Below are 24,190 nucleotides of genomic sequence, written 5' to 3'. Positions count from 1 at the left end.
CAGGACTCCATCCCAGACCGGCAGGAAACCCAGACTTTCTACTGGCGCCTCCACTTCTGCCTCGGTCTTCTCACCCGCACAATGGGGACGCGGCTCCCCGGAGCCGGTGTGGGTGAGGGAGCAGCTGTAAGGTCTACAGAAAGGCCAGCACCCAAATGTGGGCCTGAAACTCACTGCCCCTGAGGGACTTTTACCCCCACTCCCACCTCGAAGCGCGTGTACGCTCCCCACAGGCCGGGCCAGGGGGCAGGTCTCTAAATGAACGGCTGCGCTCAGCCTGCCCGTTGCGTGGGTTCCAGCGCCTGCGACGCCCTGATCGGCCACTGCTTCCCGTCCAGGGCTGGGAGACCTGCGCCGCGCGCGCCCTCCGAGGGTGTGCGGGCACCCAGAGACAGGCAGGGGTCGAGGGTGGAACGGCCTGCAGTGGGGAGGACGGAAAAGGGGAGGATGAAGGAGGAAGGGAAAGGAGGCTCTGCCCATCCGCGGGTGGCCAGGAACGCGGGGCCGCTCCTCCGAGGGGGCGGGCCCGGGGGCGGGGCCTGACCCGCGCGTTTCCCCCACGTGCCCCGGGTCCCCAGCCCTGCCCCCGGCCCCGGGCTTATAACCTAGGATACGCGCTGTAGTCGGCCCTGCTTCGCCACCACCGCCTGGACCCCGGTAAGGATCCCCCATTCCGATCCCTAGCCTAGGTCACCCTCTCCCCATCACACCGAGGAGGCGGACGTGACCCCGGCTGGGACCTGAACGGGAGGGGAGGGGCCGACGTTCCCGCTCCTGTGGCTCAAATGCCTGGCGGCCGGATTCCTGGGTTCCTCGGCCGCGGGGATGGGACTGGGGCGCGAGTCCCGAGTCCTTGGGGGCAGGTCGGGTTATGCGTCCCCTTCGCGGGCGAGGTCCTTCCTGAATTTCCCTTCTCTGATGCAGCCGCTTCTATGACGCGAAACCCTCAAATGGAGACTTGGCGAGTCAGAGGGTGTGAGGGTCCCAGACGCTCTCGTCCCCCCTCTGCCCACCTCCCTCATTTTCTCCGGGTGAAGCCAGAGCTCCCCCCTACCTGTGCCCCTCATCTCCCGGGGCCTGCGCGCAGCGGCCCCTCGCGCCCCCACCCCCGCTCCCAGCCTCAGTTTCCTACTTGGGCTGCCGGGCCAGTGCCTGGGATGTGACTGGGCCCCTTCACCAGCAGGGGGCGTCTGTCGCCTTCTTCCCCCTAGAAGGGGTTTGCGTTCCCTGCCCAGGCGGGGTCCGTGGCCTCTCCCGGCCGAGGTGCCGGGTTTCCGGCTGGCTCTGGGCTCTGGGCTCCAGGCTGTGGGAGTGGCCGCTCCGCAGGAAACCGTCCGCCAGCCGGGCGGCTGCGCCCTGCAGGAAGGGAGGGTCATGGTGAAACGGAGGAAAGTCCTCTTCCATCTCTCATGGGCTCTCCCCGAGCAGGTCCCGTGACCCCCGTCCTCCGCCCCGCTCAGTATTCCTTCCTCTCTGAAAGTGAGGCGTCTCCTCCGGAGCCTGGCCGTCTGGCCGCACATTTGGGCAGGAACAAACCTGTCCTTTATCCAGGGATGGATCAAATAGGCATGGGGCTTTGATCCCTCTGTCCCAGCCCACGCCCTGTGTCAGGAGAGTGCAGGTTCTGGAGGCTTTGGGTCAGCCTCTCTGCTTCCCGAGCCCCAGGTGCCCCATCTGTCAGAGCTGCCACAGGCTGGGGGCTCAGTGGCAGGTCTCTGCAGACGGTCGCGGGCAGTGCCTGGGTCCACGCACTCACTGTGTCTGGGTGGTGCCCTGCTGTGGGCAGGAACAGGGGACAGGTTCCCTGCCCTCCTCCCTTAGGTTCTGGTGGTAGGGGCTGAAGCTGCCACAGAGGAATGGGAACTTGGGTGATATTAGGAACTGGAGGAATCGCCCTTAAAAACTCCCTCGCCCTCCCATCCCACTCTCAGCCAGGGCAGGGGCGCATAGGACTGGGCTGTCCCAGGTGGAGCTACCTGTGCGCTCCCCTGGCAGTTCTGGCTCTGTTCAGCGCTCGGGAATGAGTGGTGCATCCTGCTCCCCGAGCGCGGGTGGAGGAGGAAGGCTCCCACTCAGCACGCAGCTCTGGAGGGCTCCCCTGTGCCTCCGTCAGCTGCCTGCCTGCCCGCTCTGGGCTCAGTTGGCTCTGATGGTAACCCTTTTCTCCAGGTCCATGACCCCAGTGGGGGCCTCCATGGGGGGAGAGGAGGGGCCAGGCTCAGACTGACCTGCTGCGCAAGCACTTTCCCATGGGCCCTGGGCTGCTGCCCCTTCCGTGGGGGTTCACAGCCCCAGAAGTGAGAGGCTTGCCTGTGGGCACCGGTGTGGAAAGAGCCTGCAGGAGTCAGGCCCCAGGACTCTGACTTCTGCCGTAATGCTTTGGGAAAGGGGGCCTTCCAGGCCTCGGCTCCCTCCCTCCTTTGGGCAGGCCCCCTCCCCAGACTCGGGGTAGGCCAGACCCCCATATGCGGTGCAGTATTATTAACAGAGTAAACGAGTAAATGAATGCACTCTCTCCCCTATGGCCAAGTGCTCTTTGAAGAGGGGTTGAGTGTCTGTCACCTAGTGAGTCTACTTAGTCTCCCTTTCGCCTGGCCCAGGGTGTTTTCAAGAAACTGGAGGCTCAATCTTCCTACTCCAAGGCAGACTCCCGAATGACCCTCAGCTTTGGGTGGAGGAAGCTTTTTGGGGTGCTGGCAGCCCCAACACAGGCCAGCGTTCTTGATGGATTCTCAGGCCCCAGGAGTCACCAGAGAGAGCTGGCTCAGTACAGAGCCTAGGACAAGCCTCCAGCCCTCAGCTTCCTTACTTGTTGTTTGGGGGAAAAACCTCCCTGTCTCATCAAGAACGGGCAGATGAAATGAGTGCGGTCTGTCACACAAACGTTCAGACTGAGTCCTGATGGCGCTACCTCATGGTCAAAGTGTGGAATTGCAGCCTAGCTCTATCAGACATTAATGAGGGCAGCAAAGAGATAGGAGCTGCAGTCCTAGAATGAGGGAATCCCAAGTCCAGGAGAATTCTTGTGGGCTAGGTGGGGCTCGGGTTTCAAACTAATGAACCCAGCTCAGCTGAGTTCGAGTGGCAGAGAGGGGTTTCAGAAGGGCGTTCACCAGGCTGCCGCCCTGGCCTGCGAACAGAGAGAGTACTGGGAGGAGGTGATTCGTTGGGGGTTTTATTTTCTGGAAGCCGTGTAAAGTGAGGGAGGTCCGTGGTCTCCTGGAGGCCCCAGCACGTAGGGCACAGAGCAGTAAAGTGCAGGTGGTCTGCGGTCAGCCTGGGTTTCCAGCCCAGCACGGCCATTCACTAGCTCCTTGCCTGGGCAAGTCACTTAACTTTTCTGAGCTTCGGGTGGTAACAGTAGTCTCTCCACCGTGAAATCATGCACGAGATCTCGTGCACTCGGCACTGAACATAGCATCTGTTCTTGTCACCGTCCCAGCTGTAACATTTTAGACCTCTTGGGTTTTCTCAGCTTCGGGCGAGGGCCAGGCTGGCCTGGCACTTCCACTGGAAGCTGGTGGGATGACGCTGGCTGGGGCTGTGGAGGATGTCCCCTGCCTTCCCAACTCAGGCCAGGATTCTGGTAAAGGACGGCTGGGCTGACCCTGGGAGCTGAGGAAACCTGCCTTGGGCCCTTCCTGAAGGGTGGGGTGGGGCAAGGCTAGGACTGGGGGAGGCTGAGTCCAGCTGGGATCCGCCAGACCCCTCCCACCGGCAGGCCGCTCAGTGTCAGACCAGAAGGGTTTTTAGGTTGCATGGATGGTCAGTGAGGGGCTTGCCCCAGGTCACCGCACCAGTGGTAGGAAGGAGAGTTCAGTAGGCACAGGCTCCTTCCCCAGCATCTCCCTGAATCCTTGCAGCCCCGTGGGAGATGGGTGGTTCTCACTAGTTTTGCAGATGAGCAGCTTAAGTAGCTTGAACCCAGGTCTGGAGGACCTGGCCACTGTGCTTTACCGGGAGTGAGTACTTGCTCAAGGGTCAGTGGCCTATCGCTCTTTTCCTCCCCGCCTATCACCCGCCCAGCCCCCAGCTGAGGCCTCAGCTTCATTTAGCTTCTGCTGCAGGGCCTTGCTTGCTGAGGGCGGAGCTTCCCCAGAGGCTGGGAGGGCAGGAGCAATGCCCGTGTCAGATTGCGTCATGTTCCAGGTCACCTGCCTGCCTAATCTCAGCGTGCCCACACACGCACACAAGTGCATGCACACTCATACAGGTGCGGCACACGTGTTCACTCTCAGATACACACTCCCAGGTGCTTGATACACACTGGTTCTTGCACACCGCTCAGACGCCGGACCAAGGGCCTCCGTGTCCGCGCATGCGCACAGCGTGGCAGGCAGGAGGGCTCGCTAGTTTCTAAAGGAGCACTCACAGAACTGCAGACGTGGGAGGATTTTAACCCTCTCTCTTTATAGGTGAGGAACCGACCTCTGGACAGTAGAGCAGGCAGCATTGTTCTCTGTGCCTGCTGCATGCCAGGCACTGTCTGCCAGGTGACCCCTGTCCCGGCGGAGCTCACAGCAGGCGCGGGGGCAGTTAGAATACAGCATGTCATGTGTTGTGATGGGTAAAGTACCAGGCATGGTGGAATCACTGCGGCAGAGCAAGATGGGCCGCCGGCCTGTGGTCTGTCTGTCTCCATGGAGCTGCCCCTCCCCCACTCTGGTGCCCACCCTCTTGGCTCCAGGTGTGTTTGGGAGGTGGCAGACCAGGGGTGACTTGAAGAGCTGGCGAATCCTGGGCCAGTTCTTCTAGTCACCCCTGGTGTGCCACCTCCCAAATACACCTGGATTGTGTCTGCACGTCTCAGGCCCCAGGAATCACAGCCGTGGCCCCAGGGATCCCCCTCCCTGCACCTTCCCAGAGAAGGGCAGCCTTGTCCTTACACACCCAGCTGACACAGGGTTCGGTCCTGGCCTTGCTGCTTACCAGCCAAGCACGGCTTTGAGCGATGTCCGTAACCCGAGCCTCAGTTTCCCTGTCTAACACGAGGCACCACGACTGGAACAGTCAGCTTCTAATAGACACGTTCTTGATCTTGATCGTGGTGATGGTTTTGGGGGTGCCAAAACCCACTAAATTGGACACCCTCGACCCAGGCAATTTATTGCATGTCAGTTACGCCTCAAGAGAGCTGTTGAGAAAATATGTAACAGGATACATGCCTCCCCAACTACACACCCTTCTCAAATCAGAGAGGCAAGGTGAGGCGCTGGCCTATGGCCCCCTTGGCCAGGCTGCTCTGAGGGGGTTCCAGCAACTGGGAAGCCCAGTTCAGGGCCTCTGCCTCCTGCTGCTCCCCCAGCCCCCTACTCCTGCTGGGGCTGCCAGAGCCCGGAAGCTGAGCTGCTCTTGGTTTTGGTTCTGCAGAGAGAGGTTCACCAAGAGGGGACAACAGATTCCAGAAGCCGGGAACCCACACCTCCAACCCAGGTACTTCTCGCTGTTAGTCCTTCCTGCCTCCTTCCTCTCTACTTCCCTCCGCCCCTGATGGCCTGTTCCCTGGCCAAGATGGCCACGGGCACTGTCTGCTGGCCCCAGAGTCAGGGTCTAGGAGTCCCCAGCAGCCCAGCCTGCTGGGGACAAGGCCTGGCAGGTGGCCGAATGGCCAGTACAGGGGAGAGTTGTGGATATGAGCCAGACCCACCCACAACCTCTCTGTCCCATGGGGTGTTTTCTTCCAAGTCCAAAGGGCAGTGTGAGCCTGTGGGCCCTGGGGCCAGCTGGTGGGTGGGCCTGTGACATGTCAGGAAATGCACAGCGGACATGTGTCTTGTCACATGGTCAGGCTTCGTGTCCAGGCTCTGCTGCCCAGGGAGGGGCCCTTGGGCCGGTGCTTCACCTCTCTGACCCTCCAGCCACATGGGAGTCCAGTGGACAGGTTCCTGCACTTCAGTGCTGATGGCCCCCGCTGGTTCCCATGGGTCTTTGCGGGGTTGTCCACAGTCTTTCCCAATAGTGTACAATAAGGACCCTGACCTTGGTCAGGCTGCAGCGTACCCGCTCCCGCCAGACACAAGCATGCTCCCTGTAAACTGGGATGCTGGGGCCCTGCCCCTGCTGGCTGATGGCCTCAAGCAAGTGCTTCCCTGTAGCTGAGGAGTGGGACAGAGTGGGAAATGGTCCGCTCTCCTCACTGCAGAGGGACACCTCTGGCATCCACACCTTCTGGGAGGGAGCTATAGGTCACAGAGGCACTATGATTCTGCATGCCACCTTCCCTCTCTGCGCCTGTTTCCCCACCTGCACTCGGGGGGCTGGCTTCTGAGCCTCCCCGACTGATCATTTTCAGAGTGGGGTTCACTGAGGGGCTCAGCCCTCTGTGCCTCCCTCCTCAGAACGTTTGAGAAGAGCCTGAAATCCCAACATATGAAGGTTCACTGGAGCCCCAGGTGGGAGAGGTCCTGGGGGTGGGGTGTGAGCCCTGTCCCTGGGGGGCCCACAGCGGGAAGGCAGCACTGCGTGCTCCAGGTTCCGGAGCCAGGCACAGACACATGTCCTGGCCTCCTGCTGCATTTGACCTCTGTGAGCCCCGTCTCTGCCTCACCAGTGGGCATGACGACACCTATTCCCTGGGGTCACAGTCGGGGTGCAGAGTGACCCTGCCTGGCACTGTGTGAGCTGAGCAAGGAGCAGTTTTGACTGGGGCGTGGGGGCCCCTGGAGGCTCCTGGCTGCTGGGTGCTTTGCATCCCGGCCTCAGCCAAACAGCTTGGCCTCAGGCACCTTCTCTGGTTGGAGGGGGATTGGCTCCTAGACATGCGCCCCCCACCCCCACCGTCCCCAATTGCTGTCAGCATTCCCAGGCCCCGGTGTGGCTTGTGGGTGTGTGTGAGCCTTGTGCAGGTCAGGGCCCCCTGTGGGGGCTGTTGGGGGTGTGGAAGGGGTGTGGCTTTAAGGAGGAGGGGCTCCTCAGCTGGCCCTGGTGATGGTGAACATCCTGTCCCCAATGCCCAGTGGCAGCTTGTCCAGGGGATAAGGCTGCCGAAGACCGAGGTGGGAGCTGAAGGACAGGCCAGGCGGGAGCTGTTTGCAGAGGTAGCAGGTGGGGCTGGGCTGGGTCCGTCACTCACGTTCTTCCTCGCCTCCTTCCAGACATGTCCAGCAAGGGCTCCGTGGTTCTAGCCTACAGTGGTGGCCTGGACACCTCCTGCATCCTTGTGTGGCTAAAGGAGCAAGGCTACGATGTCATTGCCTACCTGGTGAGGAGGCTCCCGGAGTGTCTGTCTTTCTGCTGCTGCCCGCCCAGCCTGCCCAGCTGCTCACTGTCTCTGTCCCAAGCCTGGCCGCCCCGCTCTGAGCCCGACTTGGACGGTGGGGAAATCTGTTCCCCACCCCAGTGTACTGTCTCACTTTCTTCATCTGTACAATGAGCATCCCCGGGGCCCCCCAGGTCTGAGATGTGCCCCCCAGCACAGAGTAGGCCAGCTCTCCTGTGCGGGACTGGACAAGGGACGCCAGACACGAACTTGGCAGTGCTGCTGGTCACCTGCCTGGAGGACACTGGGCTCGGCCTGCTGAGGGCCACCCAGTCCTCCGCTCTCCCAAAGTCCTGGCCAGCCCCTAGTAATGCAGCAGACTATGGGATCCTGCCACGGCTGAGCTGCTGGAGCCCTTGCAGACCACCTCGTTCTGGAATGGCAAGGAGGTCACAGGCCATAGGCCATAGGTTATGTGTGATGCCAGTCTCCCACCCAGGGTGCATGGCAGACATCACTCATTGAACCAGCCCCACTTCTGTTGAACCGGGGTGTGGCTTCTGAATCTTTTGCCATGTGGCTGTGCTATTCAGGACTCCAGGCTGCAAATTCTAAAAATCTAACTCAAACTAGCTTAAGCCAAACAAACAAACAAACAAACAAACAAACAAAACCCAGACAATTCTTGGCTCATGTAACTGAGAGGTCCAGGGGTAAGATGGCTTCAGGCAAGGCTTGATCCAGGTTCCCATCTAGATCTGTCTCCCTCTCTGCCTAGCTCCCTCCTTGGCCTCTCCACAGGGCAGGCAATGCTCACATCATCAGAGCCTCATTCTTCCAGAAAAAGGAGAACTTCCCCCAGAGGCTCTGACACCAGGGCCCAGCAGTCCTCTCACTGGCCTGAGTCACTGCCCATCATACGCTGATCACAAGCTGTGTCTTGGAGGACTCTGATTAGCTAGCTTTGGGTCATGAGCCTGCCCCTACAGTGAGCAGGAGACATGATTTGCTCTGCTCCCCTCCAACCCTATGGGAGGAAGTCCCAGGAAAGAAGGTTCTGTTCCCAGAGGAGGTGGGGGTGCCGCTCTGAGCAGACAAGTTCAGCTGTTGCCAGAGCGGTTTGTTTGCACGTAATGTCACTTCACCATCCCTCCTAAGGCCTAATTCCCAGGTCACTTAGGTGGGGTGACCCAGGGAGGCCCAGGGAGGGCTCAGTCACCTGGGGAGTGAGCGCTACAGCTGGGTGTGGGTGCAGAGAGCCCAGGTGTATCTTGTCGGCAGCCCAGTGGACCAGTCTGCTTCCAGGGCCACCGGGGGAGGGGGACAGGTTTAAGGCTGAGTGGCCTCTGAGGACCACCTGCAGCCGGACTCTGGGAGGATCCCAGAGTCTGGTGAGCAGATGCAGGGCCAAGGTCCGGGCAGCAGGCCCGAGTGTGGCCAGCAGAGAGTATGTCAGTGTCTAGACGGGGGCCCTGGGAACCAGGGGTCAGGCAGCAGTGCAGGGCAGCCGGGAGCCCGAGCACAGGCCCTTCTGCCGCCTGTCTGCTTGAATGTGCTGGTCAAGTGGCTGCCGTGGCTGGGGAAGGGAGCTGTGAGCTGGGGGCTGGGCAGTTCCTGGCAAGCCAAACTTTGCTCTGGCTTTAGGGGGAGGCGGGAGAAAATGGTTAGAGGGAAGCCTTTGATCTTCAAGGCAGAGATAGCGAATGGGGCAGCCCAGCCACCGGCTGCACAGGGCCAGGCTCAGCCAGCCCTGCAGCCCTGGGTTGGCTCCTGCATGCTTGCCAGCTTCTCCAGACCCCGGCCTGTGCCCTTTCTCCTTAGGATGATGTCAGCCGTCAAATGGAGCCCCCCTGCAGGGGGCTGATGTTCTTCTCTGCTCTTTCTGCCTCTTGACTGGTTGCTTCTGCTCCTCAGGCTAACATCGGCCAGAAGGAAGACTTTGAGGAAGCCAGGAAGAAGGCGCTGAAGCTCGGGGCCAAAAAGGTGCCATGTCCAGGCAGGGCTTGGGGTTGGAAGTGGGGTTATGACGTGGTGGGGGCAGCAGTGGGCCCCCCTGTCCTAGAGTTCCTTGTCCCCTGCATCCCTTCCAATTGGCCCCCCTGCTTCCAAGAGTATGAAATCAATTCCTTCTGCTTTCAGGGGTGTGAGTGCCACCTCAGCTCTCCTCCACCCAGCTTCCTCCACCTCCCACCTCCCCACCCATGTGTCTCTTCCTCAGCCAGCCGCCTCCCATCCGCTCCCTCGTCCACCTACCCGTCCATCATGCATCCATGCACCTGGCCATCCCTCTTTTCTCTCTCTGTCCATTTGTCCCTCCACTCTTTCACCCACTCATCCCTCACCCAGCCGTCCCCCTGGCCATCCCTCTTGGGTCTGTGTCCATTTACCCATCCTGCCATCCGTTCAACAGACTCGGGAAACCCCAGCTGAGTTAGTGCGTTGATAGTGCATGTAATCGTGCGGCGGGCGGGCCCGGCTGGGTGCGGGGCCCACGTGGTGAATGTGGTCCCGGCACACATGGGCTCACAGTGCAAGTGTGAGCAGCTCCCATGGGGGCATCCCCGACATGCGAGTCAGAGCCAGTTCCCTCACCCAGCCCGAGTTGTGAAAACCAAAAATACCTCCAAGGATTGCCAGCTGCCCCCTGCAGTTAAAATCATTGCTGGCTTTTGTGGGTGACATTTATCTATGGCTCCAGATCTTAGGTGGCAACTAAGTTTTATTTCAGGCCCAGAGTGCTGTGCTGGGATGGATTTAAGAACCACAGCTAGTTTCAGTGGGATGGTGTATCCCGATTGATTAATAATGTCTGCTGTGAAAGCAGGATAGAGAGTAACAGTACTGCGTGCTGGGATTGATTAGCAATGTCTGCTCCAGATGCAGAAGGAGAAATAGAGGTGCAGCTTGCCAGGGTCCATTAGCAGGGTCTGCCTTAGACGCAGACCACATCAGTCCCCTGGGGCTCTGCGGCCTTGCTGAGACTCCCTCCCATGGGCTCCCCTGCAGGTGTTCATTGAGGATGTCAGCAAGGAGTTTGTGGAAGAGTTCATCTGGCCTGCCATCCAGTCCAGCGCACTGTATGAGGACCGCTACCTCCTGGGCACCTCCCTGGCCAGGCCCTGCATCGCCCGCAAACAAGTGGAGATTGCCCAGCGAGAGGGTGCCAAGTATGTGTCCCACGGCGCCACGGGAAAGGTGAGGCCAAGGGCAGACGGCATCAGGGAGGCTGGGCGGAGGGAGAAGGGGACGAGGGCTGCGCGGGGAGATGCAGGCACTGGCGATGGATAGACGGGCCTTGCGCACTTGTGGGTGTTTTCCCATGGCCTCCAGGCGCACAGCAGGCGGGCTGGCCCGACTGAGAGGAATAGTACTAGTATGCAGTAGCGAACACCCAGGCATAGCGACAGCTGTGCCCTGCGGCCCATGTGCACCGCGTACGTGTGCAGGTCCCACGTGTAACGGGAGTGAGGTCACCCTGTTTGTCAAACTTGACTGAGCCGTGGGACATCACCACTGGCCGAGGCCATAGCGCGTGAATTGCCATCTCTGTAGCGGGAAGGGTGGGAAGCCCCGAGTGAGCAGGGCGGGTTTGGATCCCAGCCGCACGAAGCCCTTCCCCTGCCTGAGCCTCAGTTTCTTCATGTGCAAAACAGGGATAGGACTCTGCCTCGGTTTGCCAGGGCCGCAGACTGGGTGGTTTAAATGACAGAGATGTGCTGTCTCCCGGTTCTGGAGGCCAGAAGTCCAAGATCAAGGTGTCAGCAGAGCCGTGCTCCCTCTGAAGGGGTGGGGAAGGGACTGACTCAGTCCTGTCCTGGCTCCTGGTAGAGGCATCACTCAACCCTCTGTCTTCTTGTCGCCTTCCCTCTGTGTGTATCCAGTTTTGTGTCCAAATTTCCTTTTTATGAGGACACCAGTCATATGGGATCAGGCCCCTGCACCCCAGTAGCCCCTCTTACCTTGATTATCTCTGTAAAGATCCTGTTTCCAAATAAGGTCACAGACTCGAACTGGGAGCTTGGGCTTCCACGTATCTTCTGTGGGGACGCAGTTCCACCTGTAACACTCCCCTTCTCCTGGCCCGGCCTGTACCAGAGCAGGCCGAAGGAGGGGCAGGGCAGGAAAGCCCTCCTCGGCACACTGTCCCGCAGGTGGCAGGGCTCAACGTTCCGAACCACGTGGATGACTGTGCAGAGTTGTTACTGTGAGCCCTCAGAGTCAGCGGGCACCGTGTCAATGGCCAGGTACAGGGCTTGGCTGCTTAACCACCCCCCAGGCAGAAGGCTCCGCACCTCCCAGTGACGGGGAGCTCACTACCTCGCCCGCGTACAGGTGCTAACCTGCCCCTGCCCCACCCCGGGGTGGCCGAGGCAGTGGTGGGGGCGCAGGTCCCAGTCCACTGTGACACAGGAACACCCCCAGATGAGATTCTGATGCAGGAAGTTGGATTTGACAGTGCTTGCAAACAGCCAGGACCAGGGTGGCAGTGGTTCATGTCTTCGAAAGCTCACGCGTTCATTATTTGCTTGGGCTGCGGGTCAGCGAGCTCATACTGGGTATCTGTAAGGGGTTGAGTAGGTGCTGAGCTTGGCAATGGTGTCATCCTTCTTGGGCCCCTTCTCCACCCTCAGGGAGCCTGTGTCCTAGCAAGGTGGGGGAGGATGGTCCCATGATAAGGCATGGAGGGTCCATGCCAGGGGCAACATGGGGGCAGGGGGCTGAGGGAAAGCTGTCTTACAGAGCACAGCTCTGAAGGGTGAGCGGAGGCGAATGAATAGTGGAGCACAGGAAGTGTGTGCCAGGCACAGAGAGCAGCCTGTGGAAAGGCCCAGAGACACAGGGGGCACGAGTTGGGTGTGACCACTGTGAGAGACACAGCGGGGAGGGCCCCAGGTGGCCGGCGCCCCCAGTGGGATGGTGAGGTTTGGCTGTGGGCATGCTGCCTTCCACTAGAGGGCAGTAGGAGAGGGTGCAGGAGAACCCAGAGACTGCAGGGCCTGTACAGCGGGGTCAGGTCCTGGCTCCCCAACTCTCGAGCTGTGTGGCTTGCCCCCCGTGCAGATAAACTAGAACCAGCTTACCGGGCAGTTCGAAGTCACAAGCAGGCGATTCCAGCCAAGCACACAGCACGGGCCTGGCATGGAGTGAACGCTTAGTGAAGCACACGTGCCCCGGTCATACGGGGATCAGACCCATACCAGGGCCCTGCAGGCAGAGGAGGGTTGGTCAGAATAAATGTCAGCGCAGAACAGAAAAGCTTCTGAGCCCTCTCACCTGTGCATGAGCCAAGGAGCTGGGCAGTGAGACGCCCGTTGCAGGAGGTGTGCAAGCTGAGGCCAGGAGATCAGGATTCCGGAAGGGCTCCTGCCAGGAGAAGGTTCCTCCAGTGGTGCCATCCGGACTGAGGATGGGTGGTATTCAGGGCCGGTAGAGCGAGTGGGTTGGTGGCTGATGGGTCTGGCCCTGGCTTGAGTGGCTCTTGGGGTCCAGGGAGAGAGCTCCAGAGTAACCCACACGTTGTGGGCCATAGCCACCAACAGCTGTGTGCATTGCTCCATTTGGTCACCAGAGGGCACCAGAGGCTCGTATTTGAGACTATCCAGGGCTGACCCTAGAGGAAGCAGATGGAGAAGGAGGCGGGGGGCCCCCCCAGGGTCCTCTGTCCCCCACCCTGGTTCTGCAGGGATGTGGTTCTAAGAACGACACCCTCTGCAGCGGTTGTGTGGCCCCTTGGGACTTGAGGATTTCCCTGCAGTTAATACTCAGTGTCCCAAAGAGGCACAGTCTGCCTTGAAACATCACTGGGGGCCTCGTCAACCAGTGGTGCAAAGGTCCCTGGTGGGGTATTCGTGGCACCCTGCGTCTGTCAGTTCATCTGGGGGTTGGTGGGCAAGGCACACTCCTGTCCCTCAGTGTCCTGGCTACAGGACCTGAGCAGGTCCCCACTGGGCTCTGGGGACGATTTCCCGGAACTGGGTGGGGAAGACCAGAAAAGCCTGAGGTGGGGTCCAAAAAATTGTAGAGTTTGGGAAGGGCAGAGCTGGTGACCTGGCTGGCTGGGGGCGGGCACCAGGGACTGACGTGTCAGGAGGTGGGCCCTGTGGCCCCCGAAGGCAGAACCGGGCCACACTGGCTGGGCCTGCCGGAGATGGGCAATCCTGGGGCACGTCCCAGCAAGGCATCTTGGCAGAACTTTCTGCAGGGGGTTCACCATGAAGAGAAAGAGCCGGGTGTAAACAGATGGCAGGGGGCTCCCCACAGATGCAGAAGAGATCCCGCGAGGCCAGTGCTAAGGTTCTGGCCCATGGACAGGTCAGCTGCTGGCCTCTCCCAGGCAAGAGAGCCAGGGCCTCGGAGTCCTTGTCCCAGCCTCACAGTTGTCACCTTCACGATGTGTTCATTCACTCTGGGCACTATTTGTCCAGCACCGACTTTCCTCCACGCACGGGGATGCAGTACAGAAGGGGCCAGGGGGACACCAGGAACTCGGGAGCCCTGACCTAGCAGGGGCTGAGGGACGTGACACTGAGACTTACGATGGAGCCAGTGTCAGCCGGTAACGCCACCAAGGGGCAAGGGCAGCCCAGGCTGCAGGAGCAGACCGTGCACAGGCCCGGGGGCAAGAGGTGGCTTCTCCTCTGGGACCCAGCCCAGGGGCACTAGTCACAGACTCAAGCTGGGCTCCACCCCCATGCCCCACCGAGACCCCGATCCCTCCCCGCCAAGGAGTGGCGCAGAAGCTGGGCGGCCCCTCCAGGACCTCCTTCCCACAGGTTTTGGAAAAGGGGCCTGGGAATCTGAGCCTGAGACTCGGGCAGGCGTGCAGGGACAGGGGTTTTGTGTATGGCGCCATCTGTGTGGCTGGCCTGGTAGCAGATGGGCCACCCCCCTCCCAGCAGCCCTTCCAGTCCCAGTGGGCGCCACACCCACACTCACACATGTATCAGCACGTGTGTCAGCACATGGATGTGCCTGGTGTGTATGAGACAGCTACACCCCCCTCTCAGCCCCCCGGGATGTTGCCAGGGACTGCCCTGGAGCCGGGGTCAGGGCTTAGGGAGTGGAAGGGCCGGACAGGCCTCGGCCCTTGTCTGGGACACAGTTTGAACCAGGGCAACCTGTTTGGCTTCTGGGAGGGTCTCTGGCTCTGGAACAGATGGGGGTCCCCCTGGCAGGTCTGGATGGGCAGGCACCAGCCCAGAGTGCTTCTCTGAGGAGGCACAAGCTACCATTGTTCCGTAGAAACATGAAGCCATGGGGGGAAAAATCACCAGGATATGCAACACGAGAGCGTGTGCCTTACCAAGCGAGTCTGCTTCTTACCGTAGCTGCCAGTGCTCTGGGAATGGCGCTGGCCCTGGGCCCTCGGGCAGGGGTCGCTGTGCCTTACTGCCCATCTATGAGATGGACGCTACAAGAGAGCCCACCGCAGAGGGCCGCTGCAAGGGCTCACTGAGCTCCTCCCGTGCGGGGCTGTTGAGTCCATGTGAGCTATTCGGATTCGTGTTGCCTGTTGGCTGTGTGACGTCGGGCGAGTGACTTTCCCTCTTCTGAGCCTCGCTTTCCTCATCTGCAAACAGGGTTAAATATCCCACTGGTCCCAGGGGGCTTTCCTGATGACAACCAGCGTATTGTAGGTACTCACTGAAGGGCCTGGATGGAGGGTGTTCTGGGGGGCTGGTCAGTGCAGCTCTGGGCCCCGGGAGATGCAGGACAGGAGCAGCCTGTGCCCCTTGGCTCCTGGCTCCACAGAGGGATTGAAACCTCTATTTCCATGTCGTCTGACAAGACTCTGGAAAATAACATGTTATTCCCACCGCTGGCTCTCTGCACCCGGCCGTTGTCACAGTAGGCAGAAGGTCCCTCTGTTATTTCCATGGCGCTGTCTCTCTGGGCCGCTGAGCGTATGGGAGGCAGGCAGGACACCAGCAGCCATTGTCTCTCCGGGTCTGGGCCGTGCGGCTGAGGCCAGCGCTGCAGGCAGCCTCCTCCCCGCCATCATCGTCGGCTCGCTGGGGCGTCTGGTGATTCTCGTGTTACTGCAGAGAACACACGCAGGGAGAGGCAGGGCAACCCACACAGGGTGTTTGGGCCAGGCTCTGTGCCCTTGGATGAGTCCCTTCTATCTCTGGGCCTCAGTTTCCCTCTGCGTTCAGAGAGGAGCAAAGGGCCCTCAGTAGTCACCTGGTCCCACCCCCTCCCTCCTACCAGCCATTGTATGGAGGGGGACACTGAGGCTCGGAGAGGAGACAGGATTGCTCCCAGCGGGGCCCCCAGCCCTGCACATGGGTGTGTCCCCTGAAGTGTGCACATGTGTGATGGCTCACGTGCATCCCTGCTGTGCTCCCAGAAATGCACACCCTCACCTTGCCACATGCCCACACATACATGTGCACACGCTCCAGCCTGTGTTCCCGCACCCCATGCACCCCACTGCGTGCCCACATGCTGACACACCAGCGCATGTACAAGAGTCATGGCATTCGCCACATGTGCCGTGCACGTGGGCATCTGGCCCTGCCCGCCTATCCCCTCCCCATGGCTTGGCTCTGTACTCCGGGGTCCTGATTCTGCCTGAGGGCAGGAGCTGCCCTTTCCTCTCCGAGAAAGCCCAGTTTTCATCTTTAAAACAGCTAATAATAGTGCCCGCTTCAGAAGGCTGGGAGGAGCCATGGGGTCGGCCTGCCCCGAGCAGCCTCATGTCGTTGACCATGAGTGCTCCCCCTGGCCCCCTCTCCCACCCCGGCCCCACCGCCTGTCCGGCTGCTGACACCCCGTTCTGTGTTGCAGGGGAATGACCAGATCCGGTTTGAGCTCACCTGCTACTCACTGGCCCCCCAGATTAAGGTAAGAGGCTTCTCCTTTTGTGGTGGGCACTGGGGGCTGAGACCCCTGGGGGTGGGGCGGGGGGTCTTGGGAGGGTCTGGGGAGGGTCTTGGGACAGTGTGCACCTCAGTGGTGCTCTCCTTTCCCGAAAGAGAGCTCCCTTCACTCACGCCAGCCGAGGGCCCCAGCACTCTCCCCCTAAGCATTTCCCCCACCCCCAGCAAGGTGCTGCCCAGGGGGCTGGGCAGTCGAGGTGCTGAACAGAAAGATGTCTCCATCCTTCAATCAGTGTCTTGGCCCTCTGGGGTCTGGCTTCCTGGGTGCAGGCTGGCACAGTTCTGGGATGCACCGGCTGATTTCTGGGCTCCTTACCACCCTCCTAGCTTCTGTCAGGGCCACCCAGCTAAAGCCTTGAGCCCTGACCCTTGGTGTCTTGGATCCTTTCCTGGGGTGGGAAGGGACCTGGGCTTCCCCACCCATGGACACCACCTAGGTGGGAGAGTACATGTCAGGACTGTGCAGCCTGCCACTCCGCCCCACCCACTTCAGCCTGGCCTTGGGCCTGGGCCTATGTCCATCCACCCGTCTATCCAGCCATCTCCTCATTCATTCATCCATTCATCCGTCCATCCATCATCCATCCATCCATCCATTCATCCATCCATCCATCCATCCATCCATCCATCCCCTCATTCATTCATCCATTCATCCATCCATCCATCCATCCATCCATCCATTCATCCATCCATCCATCCCCTCATTCATTCATCCATTCATCCATCCATTCATCCATCCATCCATCATCCATCCATCCATCCATCCATCCCCTCATTCATTCATCCATTCATCCATCCATTCATCCATCCATCCATCATCCATCCATCCATTCATCCATCCATCCATTCAATCATCCATCCATCATCCATCCATCCATTCATCCATCCATCCATCCATCCATCCATTCTCCATCCATCCATCCATCCATCATCCATCCATTTATTTGGGGCTCACCAAGTGCCCGTGCAGTGCCAGACTCGGGCCAGGCTCCAGGCCCACAGCGCCCAAGGCTGAGCTGTGGAAATATAATGCACGCCACAGGTGCAAGCCCCCTGGGTAATTTAAGTTTTCTAGTGGCCATGTAAAAAAAAAAAGATACAAAGCAACAGATGACATCTTTTTAATGAGAAATTATATTGAACCCTCTGCATCCAAAAGGGTGTCATTCAACATGTCATCAGTGTAAAAAATTACTGGGACGTCATACGTCCTTTTTTGTGCTAAGTCTTCACAATCCAGTGTGTGCTTTACGTGTGCCGCGCACCTCACGATGGGGACCGGCCACATTTCAGGTCTCAGCAGCCGCCAGTGGCTCCTGGCCGCCATATTGACGGCACAGGTACAGGTCCGAGGCCACTTCAGCTGAAGCTATGAGATGTGCCCCCGCCCCCAAGCCTCCAAGGGGCTCGAAAGGGTTTTCATTTTTTCTCTTTAAGTGGACCATCTTTCTCTGTCACTTTAACCATCTAGCAGCTGCTTGGGGCGCGAGTGGGTCCTGGAGGTGAGCGGTAATGAATTCTAGCGACCCATTTCGACCCCAAACACTGGGCGGCTACAAAGTCCTCGGATGGGAGCTGCTTATTGACTTGCTGCAGGAGGGTGGGCTCAGTGTCCAGTCTCTGAGCCTTTCTCAGCGGGGGCCAGTGCAGGGGCTGGGGGCCGGGGTGCAAGCTGGGCTCTGCGAGCCGGCATGAGGCCAGAGGGTGCTGTACTCCCAGTGCCCAGGTCCAGGGCGGCTCGTTCCATGGGGGATCCTTCTCCCACCGAACCCCACCCCCATTGGCTCCACGGCCCCCAAATCACACTGGTCTGTCATCTGGATGGGGCTGTTGTCAGAGGCAGGGTCCCAGCTGGCTCTGGGGGTTGGGGGGGGGCTCTTTGTCCTGAGGGTCTCTCCACGGCCCCCTATGCTGGTGGAGTGAGCTCAGCCCTCCCAGTCCGGCTCTGACTCCCCGCCATTCCCCCCCTAGGGCAGCTTGAGGGCAGCAATAGGGGTGGGGTGGGGGTGGTATGTGTCATCTCTGGGCCCTGCTGTCCTGGAGCAGGGTCAGGTGGGGTGGCTGTAGCTCCATGGACCCTTTGTGGGGAGTGGGGAGCTGGCCCTCTGACCAAGGGAGCTAGTGAGACTAGTGAGAAACGTGAGGCTTGTCTAGTTCAAACCTTCAGGTCTCAGTTGGGGAGACTGAGGCCCAGAAGGCAGGGCCCACCTGGGGACGCATGACCATCCCGCCATGGAGCTCGGGCCTCTCCAAAGCCACCTGCCTCATGGGTCCCCATGGATGGCATCCTCTGCAGGGAACAGCAGGAGATCCCTCCCAGGGGTGGCCATTGGAGTCCCCTACCCCTTAACAGAGGCCAGCTCTGTGGCTTTAGGGCCAGGAGAAGCCAGCAGCAGGGCCCCCGGTGCTGACCCTTTGCCTCACGTCCAGGTCATCGCCCCCTGGAGGATGCCTGAGTTCTACAACCGGTTCCAGGGACGCAACGACCTAATGGAGTACGCTAAGGTAGGGGCCTGCGCCACCGCCTCAGACCTCGCCTGCTGCCTCCTGCACATCCCCACCCCCACCCCTGGGGGCTGTCTAGGCCACTGGCTGGAGGCTGGGACTGACCCCCAGGCTGGGGGAGGGACTGTCTGGCTGCCCATCCTCGCCGGGCGCCTATCCCCTGGGCCAGCCCTACAGAGGTGTGGCCCCTGCCTGGGCTGGGCCTCTCCGAGGGGCCCCCTCTGCGTCCCACTCTCCTGCCACCTCTGCTGTGTGTGTCACTCAGGGGACAGCTTGGGGTGTGAGCCAGGCCATTTTCGGCCCCTTGACCTGGCTGCTAATTGTCCCAGTGTTTTCCCAGGAACAGGTAGGGGCTCTGGGGAGCAGGGACCGACAAAGGCTTGTGTCGAGCCAGCCCTTTTGAAGTACAAGTTGCAATAAAACATATTAGAAGTTTTGCCTCAAGATCCTTAGCCTCTCCCCGGGGTACCTTTCTTTTTAGCGACTCCATGGCAGCCCTTGACAAACAGCCTCAATCAATCAGACGGGCAAAAGCAGCTCGGCGCGCACAGCAGAAAATTGCTCCGGTTTTTAAATAGCAGTCACCGGGGCTGGCTGCGAGCTGTCGCCGCAGCCAAGGTGCCGCGTGGCAGGGGACACGGCGGGGACGCAGCCCTGCCCCGCCGCCAGCATCCCATTAAGACCCGGAGCGCTCGCAGGGAAGGCCTTCTGCGCCATCTGTTGTTTTATTATTAAGAGGGGAGTTTATAAGAGCAAGCCCATATGTTGCCAAACAAATTGTCAAATAGCAGAGCTATTAAGAGAATGGGGTTGGCGAGGCTTCCCCCCCAACCCTCACCCCCCTTCATCTCCCTGATCATACAGAATAGGGAGCGTGTTTCCTCTTTGGGAGGAAGGAATTGGGACCCCCGCCCCATCGACGTTCTCACGCCTGGGGTCCAGGTTCGAGAGCACGCCAGGGCTGACCCGAACCCTGCCGCTGGTATCTGTTAAATCCCCAGACAAAGCTGCCCCAGGGTTTCCCAGTGGAGGTGAATTTCAGGAGTGTTGTCGTCCCTCCTCCCAGGTTTTGGGGAGAAGGCTCTTTGCTCAGGTTCTAGCTCACAGAACCTTTTCCGCAGGAAGGCTGGCCTGGCTAAAGCAAGTCTGGGTCCCTCTGCTACTCGCCCTCCCTCAGAGGCCCGGGTCGGACTTGAGGTCTAGGGAATCGGCATCTTCTACGAGGGAGGCAGCGTTTCTGCACCCAGGAAATGACCAGAATAACTGAGCAGCAGCTGGGCTTTGTCCAAAATCCACAGCCAGGCAGGATCTGATTCAGCTTAGACAAAAATCCATGGGGCTTTGAAACCCCTGCTTTCGAGACCTGACGTCAGCAAGGCCGGAAGGCACTGAGGAGCCTCACGCAAAGCTCACGTTCGCTGCACTTCCCAGCTCCCCCAAGTCCATCGTCCAGGGGAACAGCTGTCAGAATCACCCCATCTTTATCATTGTCACCATATTTTTTAAAAGCCAGCATTTAAGGTGTGGTGCCGGAAAGCAGGCCAGTGTCCTGTTTTCACATGGAAGACGGTTTATTTTCTGTCCTTAATTGCAATGAGAGTTTCCTGGGGCAGGGGTGGGGGGCCGTCAGGACCCAGAGGGGAGGGGAAACCGAAGTCTCTTGGGTCAGGGTCTGTCCGTGTTGTTGACTGTGCGTATCTCCCAGTGGTGGGGAGGGGGGGCTGCCCATCCTGTTCTTTCCTCCTTGCCTGCCCTCTCTTTCCCCCTCCCTGCTCGGCCCGAGGCCCAGTGGGAAAGAGAGGGGAAGAGTGTTTGCAAACCACCCTCCAAGCAAAGGCTCCAGACTGGTCCTGGTTCCGCAGCCTCACCTGGGCCTAGTGGTGCCCTGCAGGCCCCCGCTCCCCACACCTGGACCCCTACCTGGATAGGATGAGCGTGTGGATTTGACTCTGGGTAACTTTGGGGGGATAGGCACCGCCCCCAACACTGAGCAGCCACTAGATGAGGCGTTCTGGTGCGCTCCTGCAGTTCAAATGGAAGACACAATTCTCGAGTGGGTGCGGGCCATCTCCCGGTACAGCTTGCAAAACAGCCCCAGAGGGTATAGTCTAATTAATTTTGAAATGCTAAAGTGGTGATGAAGGAAACATTCCCTGCTTCGTGGCAGTGAGGGGGACGCCCAGGGGGAGCCCCATCAGGAGGCATGGGGGTGATGCCGGTGGGACCCGATGGCTCGCATCTCCAAGGTTCTGGGACTCCCGGGTGAGGTGCCGAAAGGGTGCTTGGGGGCAGAGTGTCCAGTCTCACTGGTGTCAAGGGTCGCTGGGCGGGGCCTCTGAACTGCCCTGCATGCCGGGTGTGCATGCTGGATTCCCACCTGGTGTTGGGCAGGGAGCACGGGGCCACCGAGGGAGCCAGCCTCACCTTGAATGTGAAAGGCTGAGGCAGGTGGCATTGAGTGGCTGACAGCAGCCTTTCAGGTCCGGTGTCTTGGTGGGGCTGGGCTTTCTCCCTGAATAATGGACTGGGCCATTTGGGAAGCAAAACACAACCAGAACCAGTGGGGAGGATGGGGATCTGCCTGGGTCGTTCTTTCCAGGGAGAGGGGTCGCAGACAAGAACTACAGGCTGGAAGCGGACATGTGTCCCTCTTTGCCTGGGCTCAGCGTAAGGCCCCTGTGTGGACGCTGCCGCCTCAGTGGAGGCCCCAGGGGAAGTTCAGTCCATTCCAGCTCACAGGGTCGCCATGGGGGGCATCGGGTGTGCAGGGAGGCCCTCGCACAGCACCTGGCACACTCTAAGTGCTTCAGGGCCCTCGAAGTGTAAGCCCAGAATCTTCCAGAAGGAAACTCCAAATTCGGCATTCACTCTACAGCATCTCAGACACTGGGCTCCCAGTTTCTGTATGGGCACGTCCAGCTCTGGGGGCCCCCACTGCCTCCCCAGGCAGCCCAGGGTGGGGAGGAGGACACAGGGTGGTCCAGGGCCTTGCCTGCAGAGGGGCCAGAGTTTGGGGAGGGCTGTCTGTGACCTTCAGAGAAAACCAAGGCACCTGGCCGGTGTGACCTGGTGGGTAGGAGCGTTGTCCCGGTAGGCGAAGGGTTGCAGGTTCAATCCCCCATCTGGGCATAGGCACGTGCGACCGCTGGTCCAGATGTACAAGAGGCAACCGATCGGTGCATCGATGTTTCTCTATCTCCTTCCTCTCTAAAAGCAATGAAAAATGTCCTTGGGTGAGGCTAAAAAAACCAAAACCGAGGCAGCTGGGCCTGACCCTCGTGTCTACTTCCGGCTGCCTCACGGCCGCTCTGTCTCCTCTACCTGCAGCAACACGGAATCCCCATCCCGGTCACCCCCAAGAGCCCGTGGAGCATGGACGAGAACCTCATGCACATCAGGTGAGACAGCACCCGCCTGTCCACAGGTCTGCCCCGCGTCACTGGGTGGGGCCAGGATGTAGTGACCACTGGACACGCGCAATCCCCACACTGACCGAGCAGGGAACTCAGGGGAGGACGGCCCACATCATAAGCAACTCACTCACAGCTCTGGCTGCAGCTCTGCTGTGCGCCTGGGGAGACACCAGGCGCCAGGCCTCTGCCAGGGCATCAGGGCTTCTTTCAGGAAAGGCGTTTGAGATCAAAAGCTCAAGGGTGAAGAGGGACCGGCCGGCCAGGGTACAGGGAAGCACCTTGAAAGCAGAGGGAACAGCATGTGTGAAGGCCCCCAGAGGTGGAGCCCTAGGGCTGTGCCCCAGAGGACAGAGAAATGTCCTGGGCTCTTTCTTGCCACCTGCCGCCCCCACAGCCAACTGGTGGGCCCAGACTGTTCCAGGCGACGTTGGCTGCTGTTGCTTTGGCGGAGAAAAGGGCAGACCAGTCCTGTGTTGTGGGGTGGGGGGATCAAGGCATAGCTGTGTCCGTCTGTCTCTCCCCTGATCACCCCTATCTTCCGTTTCCCTCTGCAGCTACGAGGCTGGAATCCTGGAGAACCCCAAGGTAATTTCTATTTCCACCCATGCTGTCTGATGTGTTTGTAGCCTAATTTGAAATTTCACGGGGGGCGGGCGTGGGGCTGGGGCCAGCCCTGCCTGTGTTCCCGACACTCCCCACCCGGCCCCCCGCCACCTGCCTACTCCATGCTACGTTTTAAGATTGGCACCCCCCCACCCCAGCTCCCGCACCCCATGCTCTTTTTCTAACTGCTGCTGGATGAATGGGGGAAGGAAATATTTCAGGGCAGCACAGAGAGTGTGTGATTGTGTAACAATAAAGAAACAATTAGGCAGATGAGACACTTGGGGGGGGGCAGCCTGTGCCCACCAGCATCTCTCTGGCCACTGCTGCCTCAACTGGGGCTGGGGGGCGGGGGACGGGGGAGGATTAGAACCTCCGGACCCACATGTCTGGGTTTGTGCCCTATGCCTGCAAGGCAGGCCACCCCATCCCTGTCCCCAGCCTCCCCGGCTGGGCCGTGGCTGTTTGGAGTTTAGGGTTTCTCTCCCGGGGGGGTTTCCCTTTGTATCTCCCCCTGCCCACCGTGGGAGCTGGGGGCCGCAGGGTGAAATCTATCCTGGGAAGAGAAAAATCTCTTTGTCCCTGGGGGAATGTGTCTCGGTGCCCTGCCTGGCTCAATCCCACACCCGGGGGGCTGGTTTGGGGGTGGGGTGGGCTGCTTGTCCGAGGTTAGGAAAGGCGTGCTTTGGGGGTGGGGGTGCTCGGGCAGCTGGGCCGGGGGGGATCCAAGAAGCCCAGCTAGAGGGGAGGATGCCCAGGTGGGTTGGGTGAAGGTGGGGAGAGCTGGACCCCTGCCGGGGTGGGGGGGGCGCTGGCTCCCCACAGGGACCGGGCCTCTTGGCCTGCGCCGCTGTGACAGTACAGCATGCGCCGGTGGCCATTTCTGGAGCCAGGCCGGGGTCAGCGTTTTCCCGGCTTACCTTTTTTGGTTGCTGGCAGTGAGCTCCCTAATTTTATGGGTGAGGGAGCCGAAGCCCCACAAGGGAGTAGGGCTGGTGCCCAGGTCACCCCATTACAGGCGCTGGCCCTCTGGCCCCTGTGGCTCCCCCACTGCCCACAACCCCCCCCACACCCCTCTCACCCCTCAGCCTGACTGTCACTCAAGAGGGCGGCACCCTCGCCCCCTGGAGGCTGATGGCCCCATGAGGCTGCTGCCTGCTGGCCACAGGTTTTTCCAGTTCATGCTCTGCTGACCCAGAGACACTCAGGCCAGCCACCCCTAATTAGCCAGTCACTCAGCGCCAAAGGGGGCAGGGGAGGCTGCACAGAGTAGAGCAGCTTCATTGCGGGGTATCCTCCAGCCTGCAGGGCGCAAGCATACTGGGAAACCCCTCCCCAAGCAGCCTGTGGGCTCTCACCTTAGGACCAGGGGCATGGAGCTGGGAGCAGAGCGGTGGTGGGGTGCGGGTCCCTGTGTTGCCGGCACAGGCCCACTGCCTCCTGGGCCTCCTCTCTAATGAGGACCGGGGGTGGATAAGCAAGCTCTAGAGAGTGTCTTTTTTAAGGGTTCTGCCACCCGGTCAAGGCAGGAAGGTTAATGCTCGGGTCCCAGAGGTCGGAAACCTGGGTCTGAATCCCGAGTCTGCTTC

At 60.1% G+C, this 24,190-nt stretch overlaps 1 protein-coding gene across 1 annotated transcript in view; it reads left to right on the top strand.

Moving 5' to 3' along the window:
- Positions 1–570: 570 nt before the first annotated feature.
- ASS1 (argininosuccinate synthase 1) overlaps positions 571–24,190 on the top strand; it is a 48,234-nt gene continuing 24,614 nt past the window's right edge. The window contains exons 1-9 of the mRNA XM_024562219.3: positions 571–657; positions 5,371–5,433; positions 7,095–7,201; positions 9,113–9,181; positions 10,205–10,393; positions 15,989–16,045; positions 18,511–18,585; positions 21,913–21,983; positions 22,553–22,583. Of these exons, the coding sequence (XP_024417987.1) occupies positions 7,097–7,201; positions 9,113–9,181; positions 10,205–10,393; positions 15,989–16,045; positions 18,511–18,585; positions 21,913–21,983; positions 22,553–22,583 (597 nt within the window). The 5' untranslated portion in view covers positions 571–657; positions 5,371–5,433; positions 7,095–7,096. The remainder of the gene's footprint in view (positions 658–5,370; positions 5,434–7,094; positions 7,202–9,112; positions 9,182–10,204; positions 10,394–15,988; positions 16,046–18,510; positions 18,586–21,912; positions 21,984–22,552; positions 22,584–24,190) is intronic.

The sequence above is a fragment of the Desmodus rotundus genome, chromosome 1, assembly GCF_022682495.2.
Source record: "Desmodus rotundus isolate HL8 chromosome 1, HLdesRot8A.1, whole genome shotgun sequence".
In the NCBI taxonomy this organism is placed as follows: Eukaryota; Metazoa; Chordata; class Mammalia; order Chiroptera; family Phyllostomidae; genus Desmodus; species Desmodus rotundus.
Note: the sequence above shows the minus strand (reverse complement) of the source record. Positions and strands in the feature narration are given on the sequence as shown.